The following is a 13848-nucleotide window of genomic DNA, read 5'->3' as shown; positions in this document are numbered from 1 at the left end:
TGCACCAGATATAAGGTGCTTGGCTATGAGTATATTTGGTTAGGATTTCATAATTTAGTGTTGACATTAAGGGAAGCAGTTACTAATGGTCTAATATTTCAAACCTATGCTTTAGTTGACAGCACATAATAAAACGGGCAGTTTTGGGGTGTCAACAATTCTGCAATAACTGCCTGATTATTGTTAGCTGGCTTTTTCTAACACGTCTTTAGATCAGGAATTAGTCTATTATAACTAATGGTTATTAATGAACAGCATGTATTAGATATTCTATATGGACAAATGTATTTCTGTCATTCCCATTGCCACAAGGAGTGTAATAACAGTCACCACGCTGTGTAGTCTGCCTTTTCAAAACATTTGTGAAAAAATGGGTTGTTCCAAAGGCCTCAATGGTGCTGTAGTACAATCAGTTTGTAAAATATAGTCATAGATAGTCCATGATCAACTGAGAGTGGTATTATTGAAAATCGTAAGCACCTAGGAACCACAGCAACTCAGAATCTAAATGAAACACCACGTAAAGTTACAGAGAGGAGTTGCTGAGTGTTGAGGAGCACAGGCAATAGAGATTGTCAGCACTCTGCTGACTCACCAACTGCTGAGTTCCAAACCTGCTCTTATAGCAGCAAAGAGGGGTAGACGTTATTTTAATGCCTGTGGATTTAGAATGGGATGGCATAAAAGCTCCTGTAGTGTAAAGTGTATGTGTCCCAATACTTTTGTCCATACAGTGCATGAGTGAATACATCACCAAAAAATACAGCAGAGAGGCAGTCCAGAGCCAGGATAGGGAATCACTGATACTACATGCATTTCCTGACATACTGTGAATCTTTTACTGTTTCCTTTTTTGTTATCAGTTAGACAGAGAGAACAAATGAAATAGGTGCTGAGACCTTTTTCTTTTCCCCAACTCAACTGCAAAACCAAAAATTTAGTGCTAACGTCCCTTACCTCCGTTTGGTGAAGTTTCCAGCCACTTTTATACAGCTGGTGCTGTCACCACCACAGATACCACATTTGTCATATTGAAGTTTGGAGCCTATTATTCCGTCACAGCCTGTGCGCACGCACTTGCCTTTCACACACACTGAGCTGCTGTAGGGCCTACATTCAGTTCCATCTATCACCTGAGGAAAAACAAAGAGTCATTATTATTTTTCATTGTGCCTGCAGTATGTCTCTGCCAAACGCTGAACTGTTCTTTTTGGCAGAGGCCTAGTGATTATCTCAGTCCTTCTTCCTTTGCTCAAGGATAGCAGGATTTGACAAGTACTTTGTTTAATGCATGGTTAGTCATTTAATACCTCTTAATACAACTTGTGTCTCTTATTGCGCCATAATAATTCTGGCTGAAACATGCAATAGATATTAATACTGTATTGAAATCTGTATGCAGTCATTCCATATAACAAACCGCACTGAATTTACCCTTTGGGAGAACACCACATAGTAGCCTGTGCCCTTAGCCCTGCAGGTGAGCTTGCACATGTCCTTTGGCAATACTCCAGCATACTTAGGCACCCATTCCACAAAGGTCTTCACCCCCTTAGGGTCAGTCTGAGGCCCATTCCTCACCTCACACTGCTCTTGTCTAAAAGTCTTATCTAAAAGACAAAAAAAAAAAAAGACACAAGATTATAAGAATTATTATTAGTTTGGATTGGACACTTGGTTATCCAACTTTTCTTCTGTAATAAGTAGGCTGTCTTCAGCTGTATAACCCTAACCCTTCATCTGTAACCCTAACCCATAGCCCACTGCTGGGCTATATACAATCCTCTAGCCGTCAGCTGGTATGACATTATTTCAAAATTTCTTAAAAATATTTGTGTTACATGTCTTCAAGCCCGTCATCCATGGTCAGTTCCGCTTTTGTCTGGACATTTTGGAAGGAGGACTGCAATTTGTAAAAACCCTGAAAAGCTGCTATGTTTTGTAATCTCATACATACTACACACATATGTAGTGTCACTACGCTGCGGGTATAGCCGTGTTGAACATATTCGACTATTCAACAGCAGTCACTCTCCAGTCATATATGGGTTCGAGTTTGACTGTCAAATAGTGCACAGTGTAACTTTCCCAAGCCTAGTCTTTTAATAGGAGGTGTCATGAAAATGTAAGCTATGTTTAGGGCAGCAGATAAAGATAACTGCTGAATTAGTTATACTTCACAGTCTCTCAACCAAGTACAGCACAGAAGAAAGATGCCTAGCCACAGTTTTTGTTCCCTAGATTTTTGTAGATTTACATTTACCTTCTGTAGCCAGTAAGACTTGCTGCAGTCCTGTAGGCTGTAGGTGTCCAATTTGATCATTCACATTCACATCGCATGCCAACAAATCAGATATGTATCTGATCTAGGACCATATGACAGTGATTCAGATCTGATTAGAAAAAAGTCACTTCAGCCTAGTAATGTGAACGTAGCTTAAATGTCCATATAAAAAAATATGGTATGAAAACTCATACAATGAATAATGAGAGCAATTAAAAGGCATAATTGTCAATGCCTATATTTGGTACAATAGATATGCATTTTGCCTTTTGACACACACCCACCTACCCACCCACACACACATAAACACACACCCACCCACCCACACACACACACACACACACACACACACAATATATATATATATATTTATGCTGAAGCCACAGATAAGTCTATGTAAACTGAATGTGTATTGCTACATATATATTGTTTATTTGTATGTATGTTTATTGTGGTCACTTACTTTGTGTGGGGCAAGGAGTGACACTGCAGGACCTGTAGATGGCTCTCTTTCCTGTGCAGTAACGCCCGTTGTTGCGAGGAGGAGGGTTGTTGCACAGACGATGGGCAAACTGTACTCCACCTCCGCATGTCCGAGAACATGCCCCCCATGGCCCCCAGGAACTCCAGCTACCGTGGTTAGAGGCCTGAGAGGAGAGACAAAAAAAGAGGTCAATGAGGTGAATATACAGAGCCCACTATGTTTCCTCAAATTAGGGTCCTTTATATTGTATATGAAATCATACGACTGCATACATAAGTTGTAACAAACTGCATCAAGAAATCACAAGACATAGCTACAAAAGAACTGTGACAATAATTTGGCTGAACTGAAGTAAATGTGAATTATATTTCCCAAGTATACTTAATGTAGTAAATATACTAATATCAATATACTTGTAAATGTACTATTTCAATACTTCTTCGGATTAAACTGGACCAGTTTATGAATGCATACTTTAATGATTCTTTATTTTTAATAGTAGCAAATCTGTGTACACAACTAGTTTACTTCTAAGTTTTATTTCACATTGCAACTATATTAAACCTAATACTAGTTTAGAGGTATACTTTACTAGTTATATAATTCTATCCCACTTATAATTATAATGGAATATAATATGAATTAAACCTGTTACCATACACATAATGAATCAGGATGTATCATGGTGAAAACATACATATTTTACTAAAAGGCATGCAACAGACAGAAAGAGACATGAATATATTGCAACCCTGAGTGAAAAAGCAGTCTTAAAATTTCTTCAACCCTAATTGTAAAAGGAACCCTAAGTCTAAACTGTAGATTTAACTGCAAAATCCAGAAAGTTAGAAAAACAGTGTTGCATGTTTGTGTAATGCTATCATTGACAGAAAGCTCTGTTGACTGCATAGTTCTTCTTTGGTAAATAACAGAGACTTTGAGTGTATGCAGTGAAACAGCGCCACCTGTGGATGGGGGCTCAGTTAGTGAACATATACTACAACTACATATTTTAATGAAGCACTGTCCTCAATGTACAAATGAAAACATTTTAGAAGGTATGGTCTTTTAGTTGTTTATTTATAATTTAGAATTATGTCTATATTATAATTCTATTAATAACATAGAATTATGTAGAATTTTGTCAAGAAAATCAGTGAAATGTTTATCTGGTTCTGTGTTGTTTCAGTTACACCCATGTTCTATTTACTTTAAGCTGTTCCGCCCCAAACTACAAGCCAGATATACTTGAAGTTTTATGTAAAGGGCAATAATACTTTTTAAAAATAATTTTTAAGTTTAAATGAAATACCTTCAATGTATCTTGATCAAAAAATCAAGTATAAGTGTAAGCAATGTATACTTACAGTGCCAGTGTAAGCAATGTATACTTAAGTATAATTGTGTTTAGTACATCACTGACAAAACATACTTAAAAAGTAAACTGAACACATAACTCATTTTTTTAAATTAAGCATACTAAGAGCACATGTGAATACACTTTTTTAGGGAACGAATTTGCCTCCAAGAACGCGTGTTATTCACACAGACAGGCAATGGAATTGTACCACAAATTTAAAAGTATGCCTGCTGCCAGCATAAAGACCAAAACAAAACAATCAACCAGCACTGTAAGGGATTCCAGGTCCACCTGGGATCTTTTCAGGGAGTTACTGAAGCGCATTCTTCTCTACATTATTTAATGTTGAAAGAATTCAGTGGCATGAATGGTAAGCTGAAATAGTCTCAGAGAGATGTTTTATATAAGGCTGTGTGCACACCCATTCCCATTTGTAATAAACAAGCATGAAGCCAAAAACAGCTGGAGACCTGTCTCAAAGTGAACTCAATCAACTACACACTGTGAAGGCTCTTAACATTAGCTTGGTGTTCTGAAAGAGCAATGCCAAAGAAGACAGAATCACCAGAGTAAAGAAGGGTCTGTCATGTGTGTATGTGAAGGGAAGACACCAGAACCAGGTTTCCTAATTCCATGGAACAAACAAACACACACGCAAACACTCTGAAAGGGGACATTGTCCTCTGGTAAGAAAATGAGTCTCCCATAACTCTTAATGGCCCACAGACAGAGACAAAAATATTCCTGCAGCCTGAAGAAAGAGAGAAGAGACGGTGAGGGAAATTCCCCAAGCGTAAATATGCTTGATATTAATCTGGTTACCTCAGGCATGGGCAATGTCCCATGGTTATGTTTCTACAGAGGTATGAACACAAGAACCCAGAGACATTCTGAGCATAGAGAAGAAAGTCTACACTGGATGCTATCTAGTAACGTAGTTGGAAGGCATACTGCTTTTAATTTTTTTCTTTCAATCCAATCTAGTTTCTTGTCTTCTGTTATGCCATAAATGATACCCTTGCCAAAATGTTTATTGGTTCAGAGTTACCAGGGTGAACTAGGTCTGACTGTGATAGAAGTGCACTAGTGTCACTTAGGGTGAATCCCATTTCACCACTTACCCCCTAACATTTAGCCCCAATGCTCCATTTGACCTAGAGGTAGGGGGTCTCAATTCTTGCAGGGAAAGAGAGGTAGGGCAAAGGGTTAGAGCTATAAAGCCCTTGAAACAGATTTTTCAGAAGCACACTCCAAAATTAGCCTCAGTACTTAGCTAATAAATTTCCAGTTCCATCTTAAATGCTTAAGCAAATACATTCTGGTATCTGACGCTACTGCTACCTTTAAGGTGGAACTGGAAGCTCTGAACAAAAAGCTACAGAATAAAAAGCTGAATTGAGCTTCACATCACTCTTGAATTAAGAATGGGTGCTAATATATTATTTTTGAAGATTTCTAAAGGCATATAACAACCTAAATTTAATTAAAGTACAGTCATGCTCCTCTGGTATCACTGCAGACTGGCAGAGCTGCCTACAGAGCACCACTAGTAGTCTGGTAATAAAGCACTATTTTATTTGTGTTTTGTTTACGTATCATGCTCTTGAACAGTTGACTTATTTCACAGGGGAAGATTTTAACCACTACAACTTGGCTGTAAACAAAATTGCTCCCTAATCCCTCATTAGTATTCTGCTATTTAGTGAGGCACTAATTAGTTCACGAGTAGTGCTAGAAACACAAATGAATTTGGACACTTCCACTGTCTATTGTTTATTTACAAAGAAATTTGCAGTACATTTTGGCCCACATTCAGGTAATGCTCACCATAATAAACAAATTTAGTGCACTCAAATTTCTAACCAGTTTTTTATGCATACCACTCTACATATTTACCCCCCCCCCACCCCCCTCCCAGAAAAAAAATAGAATTTAACTTGATTAATCATAGAATGTAGCCCTGATTAACGCGATTAAACTTTTCAGTCAAATGACACCACTAGTAATTATACAGGATATTTTTATAGTGTAAGTGAGGGCCTTATTGTCATTCCCTGGTAATGACACATAAGTGGCAAGGGGTCTAGGAGGGCACTGCCTACATTTCCCCTCAATCCTCTCCATCTTTTACATGTAGTGGCCATCTTGTTAGTTGTGTCCACATGCGGGAACATCAACCAAGTTGCATTTTCAATTTCCACCACCCTTTCCACCTCTCTCCTTTCCTGTTGCTGTTATAAACCTTAGCCTCTTGGGATTAAGGCCCACACACCTTCATGCCTCATTTCACCTGGTCTCTTACTTGCACTTTTCTTAAAGACCTCTCCTGCTGATCTCTGGTCAGTGCCTCTCTTCATGCTGAATTCCTGTCTGTCTTTCAGCGCGTAACGCCTCTCCAAGGTGTTCTCATTCCTTCCTTTCAACATGCTCGCTTTACTTTACTCCCTCACTGTCTCTCTAGCACTCTCCCACATTCCACCCCAAGTTCCCTCTCGTTAGCTCTCTATGCAAACACTGCATCCTGGAGAGCTGATCCATGTGCTTTTAACACATCTATCCCTCTCTCTCTCCCTCTCTATCTCTCTCTTTAGTGGTACCTCACTCTGTGCAAGCTGTACACCATGCCTAACCTCTCAACACTTCAAAACGTCTATTTTTCTTTCCTACTACCAACCACTTTCTCTTTCAGCAGGCCTCTTCTGCACACACTGTAGCTGCTCTTGCTACTCTTTTCTTTCATTAGTCTATCTATCTTTCAGTTTTGCTCACCCTCACCATTCCTCACTCTCCACCGCTGAGAAGCGTCACTTACTGGTTTCATTCTCACCCCTGCTCGTGCTTCATATTCTCTAACTAGATCCCTCCTTTAGTCACCTGTTTTGAGTTTTGGGTTTCTTGCACGGTTTTAATTCTGTAAAGCACTTTTGCGACAATACCAGTTGTAAAAAGCACTCTATAAGTACATTTGAATTTAAATGGAATTTGAAAAAACAACAGAGGGAGCTGTTATGTGGCAAAATCTTAGACAAGGTACACTGTCACTGTGGTGGAACCCTCAAGGGTAAATATTCATTAGCTTTAGGTACTGAAATGTACCCTTGAGGGTACCACCACAATGATACCACATTATATTTAGCCTGGAAATATTTTGTTTAAATCATGGGAAAACATGTATTGAACTGTATGGAAAACTGTATTGTATGGGTTACCGAGCTCCTATATTAACTTTGTTATGCTAAATAGGTTAGTTTTGGCTACACTATTAGCTTTTAGCTTGCTATGTTTCTCTGACTCAAACAGAGTGAGATCATAGTGTTTATGAAACAGATACCAAAGATCAGTTTACACTGAAGGAAGACACATATGTCAGGACGTATTTGTGCAGCAAGATTGATCTATTTCAGAGACTGGACAAACATCCAGATAAATAATTTTGTTTCTTTCAGCTTATTCACTGAACTCACCGAATAATGCCTTTTGCGGGTCTTGTCCACACATTTCCCTTGCAAGCATATCCTGCCTTTGCCGCATGGTGTTCCCTCCACAGCTGGCAGCTTCTTTGTCAGACACACCATCTGGCCCTTCTTGATCACTGCGCACCACAGGCGAGCACAAACATCCATGCCTGGGCACACAGTGTACTCAGGGCCGAAAGCTAGACGGCACTGGCGCACTGCATCATAGCTTTGGCCTGGGAGCTCCTCAGGACCCAAAATAGGCTGTCGAGGCATGTCCAGCAAGCACTCCGCTGTAGACAGGAGAGAAGGAATGAGGAATTAGCACAATGAAGCGCTAGCATTTTAGTGCTTCTGAGATTTAGATTCCTCAAATAATAACATCTTTCCAGTTACCATATAAGTTCAGCTTACTATGTGCATGACAGATTTGTGGAGATTCCAACAAGCCTTGGTTTATTAAACTCAGTTGAGACCATGTTCGCTTAGTGTATAATAGAACAAAAAAGGGAAATTATTGTCTGTGAATGTGTGAAGTTTTAAGAAGTGTGGTGCCCACAGAAGACATGAGTTTAGATAATGTTAGGGAGAATCAGGAGATCTGCATGTTTTTACTTTTCTCTTAACCCCAAATATAATAATTAATCACTGACTTGTCTGGTGTGCAAAATGTGCTTCTGTATATATAAAGCTAATCATGCAGCATAACTGCATAGCTAAAAATAACTGAAGCAGCCATATTCAAACATCAATTTTGACTGTATTAAAATCTGATATTATTATTTTTTTCATTTTGGGTAAAGTAAAAACAGTGGAACATGTTCTACAAACTAACCAAAGTTTGCATCTTTAATAGCCTTCTTTTGTACATAAGCTACAAGGTTCCATTCATACTCCTTGGCCTAAATGTTCAACACTATAAATACCACTGAGGTGGTGCATCTAAATCTAACTCAATCTGTTTGACATCAACATAGTGGAAATAATAGGCAGCACTGACAATGCCTGAGACACCATTATATGGCACCATTAATTTAGCTGGATGCAGTGTCTGATATCACTCCATTCTACCATTGTTTAGTATTGTTTTAATCTGACAAAAGTGTGTGTGGGGTGTGGGGGGGCACTGTGCAAAAAGCATGCCTAAATCGCACACTTAACTCAAACTAGGTTGGGATGTTATTGATTTTTACTGGACTTGCTTTTGTTGTTTCATTTCTACATAATTATTTTACAATGGTTCAACTCAAGTTGTTAGCTTGAAGCTATCTTTAAAACATCATAAGTTTGATGCCTGGTGATGCCTGGTAATGCTAATATCAACAAATAAATCTTATAATCTTATCTTATAAATATATTTTATATTTATACCTTTCAAAATAAAATAGAGAATGTATAAAAATAAGATAAAAATAAAACAAATAGACTAGTTGATTTCAAAATTAACCCACAGTCATAAGCTAGGCAAACATTCTAAGAACAAGATTTAAAGCTATCAATGCTTATTAAAGACCTTACTTTTAGAGGCAGTGGACCTGAAGATTGTTAAATAAAATTGATTTCAATTGCCAAATCATCTCAGCTGATAAAAACAGCTCTTTAAGATGGAATTTATTTCTCAAATTTAAGGAATATGTCAAATGTTACGGCAAAATTCTTTTGCACAGCTGAAAATGTTTAGTCAAGATTATTTTTATTTAGCTGGAGAATGTTTAACTAGCCATAATTTAACACATTTCTTGAAATCAAACAAAAATTTTTAGGACTGGCTGTCGTCTGGTTTTAGTGAAAGGTTCTACTGGGTGATGTGAAACAGTAATTCAAGGATATTGTTGCGGTCCAATTAAAAACATGCATCTCCATTTTTGTGGATTATTAGTTTACAACATCATTTGAACACAGAAGCTGTCCTTCACATTGTGTCATAATTTCATGATGAATGGACCAAAAGAAATGTTCCAAAATTACTTGGAATAAAATATTTTTACACTGACGTCCATTTAAAGTTAAGAAGGTGATTTCCTTCTCTTGTAATAGTAATTTACTATTTTGGGAGATGCATGTTTTTTATAGGCAAGGATATATAGCATTGCTATCTCTGGGTGGTGAGAACAGCCCTACATCTTCCCAAATCACTGAGCATGATGGCAGCCAATGCCAGGTATTGAGCTGTATAATGAAATTTAAGAATTTGAATTGCCAATGACTATAAAATGGGTGGCACGGTGGTGCAACAGGTAGTATCACAGTCACACAGCTCAAGGGACCTGGAGGTTGTGGGGTTTAAGTCCCATGCCGGGTGACTGTCTGTGAGGAGTTTGGTGTGTTTTCTCCAGGTGTTCCGGTTTCCTCCCACGGTCCAAAAACACGTTGGTAGGTGGATTGGCGACTTAAAAGTGTCCATAGGTGTGTGTGTGTGTGTGTGTGTGTGTCGCCCTGTGAAGGACTGGCGCCCCCTCCAGGATGTGTTTCTGCCTTGCGCCCAGTGATTGTAGGTAGACTCTGGATCCACCACAACCCTAAACTGGATAAACGGTTACAGACAATGAATGAATGAATGAATGAATGACTATAAAATGAGGAGAAATCTGTTAAAAATGCAAAACAAACCACAAAAAACAGTAGATCCTGTCTTTTTCATCGCTTCAAAAGAGACTCACCATTTCCATCATCGAAAAAGTCAGTGATAGTGGCCGAGGTGCAGCGGCTCCAGGGCTTGGAGGCATCAATGGATGTCAGGATGGATGACATGAGCCTCTTGTCCTCTGTTAAGCCAAATCTCTCCTCACAGAACTTGGAGTCATCATGAGACAAGCCTAGAAGGTGTCCTGAGAAAAAAGACCATGTATTCAGAGGCTTGAGTATTCCCCTGACTGTGCATTCAAAAAAATATACCAAAATATATAATCTACCAAAACGTCAGGGACATTTCTCTGCCAAATTATGTTTGGTTCTTCCTATATGTAAAACAAATCTCAGAATGCCTCAGAAATATCGGCAAGACATTTTGGGAAAGTCTACTGACACATCACATAGAGCACTTTGAGGTGCACTCTGAAGTGGTAATGAAATTCAACAAGATTACAAAACCATTAAAAATAAAGTTGTAATTTTCTTGTCAGATTCACAACCAAGAAAAAAAAAACTTCTTCTATATTGTGCCTTAACTTTAAACTACAATTAGAAGAACCTCACTACTTTAGCCCCTAACCCTGGGTCTACGGCACAAAAAAGGGTATATTGTTAAGTCAAATCTTTTTAAATACACTACACTGCCAAACATATTCACTCGTCTGCCTTTGCATGCATATGAACTTCAGTAACATCCCATTCTTAATCCATAGGTTTTTAATATAATGTTGGCTCAAACTTTGCAGCTATAACAGCTTCAACTCTTCTGAGAAGGCTTTCTATAAGGTTTACGGTGTGTTTATGGAATTTGTGATCATTCTTCCAAAAGCACATTTGTGTATGCTGAAGCATTAAGTGTTCCCCTTGCTGGAACTAAAGGGCCAATCCCAATTCCTGAAAAACAAAGCCACACCATAACCCCCCACTGCACACTGTGTGCCTCGGCATCCACTGACCCCACTCTGTCAAATTACGTGGCCTACAATTTCGTGACTGAGTTGCTGTTGTTTATAATCGTGTCCACTTTGTTATAATACCACTAACATTTGACAGTGTAATATTTAATAGCGAGGAAATTTCAAGGCTGGGCTTGTTGCACAGGTGGCATCCAGCATGGTACAATGCTGGAATTTACTGAGATCCTGAGAGTGACCCATTCTTTTTCAAATATTTGTAGAAGCAGTCTGCATTCTTAGGTGCTTTGTTTTTTTTCACCTGTGGTCATGAAAATAATTGGAACACCTGAATTCAATAATTTGGATGCGTGAGTGAAAACATTTGCCAGTGTAGTGTACTGTACGTGCATATTCAGTAGTGTGAACCAAAGTGTTTTCACAGAAAAACTATTATTAACAGCACTGAAACAAAGTTTCTGATTTTGTAATTTTTTTCCAATTGGAAATTCATTAATGGTGACTCATTTTCAATGCACCCAAGTACTTTCAACTTGAAGGCATTGAAAAGAAATGTTTAATTAATGTTTAATTAATGTTTACTTAGGTTACTGGCATACTTCAGTGTTTTCCTGCTTTAACACACCCACACACTCACACACACACACACACACACACACACTCTCCAACTCAGGCTTGTTAAGTCTTTCATTAGTAGGACCAGATCTGTAAAGTAGTAGGACCAGATCTGTGAAAACACTAAAATGTACAGCTCATGTGGACTTCAGGACCAGATCGGCTCTGTGTTGTAGAACGGGCAAACACGCTCCATTGTATAATGTTGTGCCCGGGCAATAAATATCTAGGAATCTCTGGAAGTAAGTAGAAACGTGTTGCCTCAACATTTCATTTTAAACCAGGAGTATTATCAATGTGTTTGCACAGCTTATGCTGCAGATACGAACCTGTATTTTCTGGAATGCCTTTATAATGGTTGGAACATTCATGTGAGAATCTGACTACATTCAGCCACTAGAACATGCAGACAATCGGGAAATGATTTTAGTTCTGGATCACAAACGGCACTTAAAACAACCCTAGAGGTATATTGGTCATTACCGAGGAAACCCACTGCCCCACAGCCCAATGCTGGAGAGCTCTTTACCCACCTGTTCCACACTTGGCATTAAGCTAGGTGATGTTATACTAGGGCTGGTCTCTCACATTCATAAATAAAATATATTTTTTTAGGCCATTCAATTTTTAATTTTGAAACAGGGAAATGGAAAATTGGAAACAAACAGTTTCTGGTTTGTAAAGATTGCAAGGAAATAAAACTGCTCCATCTGTTTCTGAGGCTGTGTTTAGGGTGATTCGATCTGTGTTCATTGTCCTCTTTCTGTTCTGTTTCTCAGCTGGACAGCCATAAAACCATGCTCTGAAATTATATTACACATGGCAAAAAAGCCAATGTTCAAAAAGCCTACTCAACTCCGCTTGGCATGCCTCAACACGCTTGTTAGTCCTTGGTCCCTGGTCTCTTTCCATTAGTACAGCTTCCCCACAAAATGTAGATGATGACAGGAAACTATGGGCTTCCAAAACTTGTCATATATTGTATTTATTTATTTATTAATTTATTTTCCCAAAGAGTATTTGAACCTCTTAAAAAGACCACAATGTAATTTTATAAGCTGCCGTTAAAAACAAACGTAAGTCAGATAAAAACCAATGTAATCACTGCCATAATTAGGAGATTTTGTAAAGTGTGTGCTAGAGGACTGCATTTTATGGTGACAAAACTGGCCAATCAGCACTCTGCAAAGTTTACGTCACTATTTTGTCCATTTCTCAGCTTGCTTGGAACTGCGCCTGACTCCACGTACCAGGTACCAGATATGCTTAGTGGAAAGCAAAAAACCAGAGCAGAGCCAAGCCAAATAGATACCAATCAGTGGAAAAGTGCCATTTGTGTGTGATAGGTTGGCCACTCCTCCTGATACTTTTGGATATGTTGTGTGTGTTATCTGGACTGTACCGATCTCATGTGCCACGGTGAAGGCAGCGTGCAGGCCGTCGTCCTCGATGACAGCGCAGCTCCTCTCTGGAGAACAAACAGTGCCCACATCAGCCATGCCCAGAGTATCACATGAGTGATGCCCACACAGGTCCTGCACAGAATGAACAAACACACACACAGACATGTGACTTGAGTCCTATTGAGACCTTTATCACTCTCTGTCACATTCCGATAAACACATAAAGGCACATGTGCACAGCTGGTGCTACACTCTTGTATATTCAATAAAGATCAGTGCATTAACACTACACAATAACTGACATGCTTTTCTATTAACACTTTTGAAGACAGTCATCCTAAAACAAAAGTTGAAAGAAGATCAACAAAGAAAATGTAACGTCTCTTTCTGTGGATCCATCACACAGTTTCTAAATGTCAGAGTTATATAATTTCCAGTGACTCATTCACTCTAAGCACCTTGATTGCTCTCATGAAAGTTAAGATTTAGCATTTTTGCTCTTGTGCTCCCCCTACAGTTGCAGAGTGTAATTCACATTTACAGCACTCTCCTGAAACCAAGGGGGAAAGAGGGGTGGTTTCCTACCACCCTTTCAAAAGTACGGAGTACAGTTACATAGTGCAGTCTCTGTAGTGCGTAACCTGGAAAAAGAAAGACAGTGGCACGATTCTCCCATTACAGGTCAGTGAAGCATCACAATGA

At 38.8% G+C, this 13848-nt stretch overlaps 1 protein-coding gene across 1 annotated transcript in view; it reads right to left on the bottom strand.

Moving 5' to 3' along the window:
* Positions 1–13848, bottom strand: part of LOC136686371 (A disintegrin and metalloproteinase with thrombospondin motifs 5) — a 33013-nt gene that overhangs the window by 3642 nt on the left and 15523 nt on the right. Inside the window, exons 2-7 of the mRNA XM_066660103.1 lie at positions 13146–13278; positions 10244–10411; positions 7593–7876; positions 2748–2931; positions 1435–1610; positions 958–1133 (exon numbers count right to left, since the gene is read on the bottom strand). Coding sequence (XP_066516200.1) covers positions 958–1133; positions 1435–1610; positions 2748–2931; positions 7593–7876; positions 10244–10411; positions 13146–13278 — 1121 coding nt within the window. The remainder of the gene's footprint in view (positions 1–957; positions 1134–1434; positions 1611–2747; positions 2932–7592; positions 7877–10243; positions 10412–13145; positions 13279–13848) is intronic.

The sequence above is a fragment of the Hoplias malabaricus genome, chromosome 2 (genome assembly GCF_029633855.1).
Source record: "Hoplias malabaricus isolate fHopMal1 chromosome 2, fHopMal1.hap1, whole genome shotgun sequence".
In the NCBI taxonomy this organism is placed as follows: Eukaryota; Metazoa; Chordata; class Actinopteri; order Characiformes; family Erythrinidae; genus Hoplias; species Hoplias malabaricus.
The sequence above is the reverse complement of the archived record's forward strand: the minus strand, read 5'-3'. Positions and strand labels throughout refer to the sequence as shown.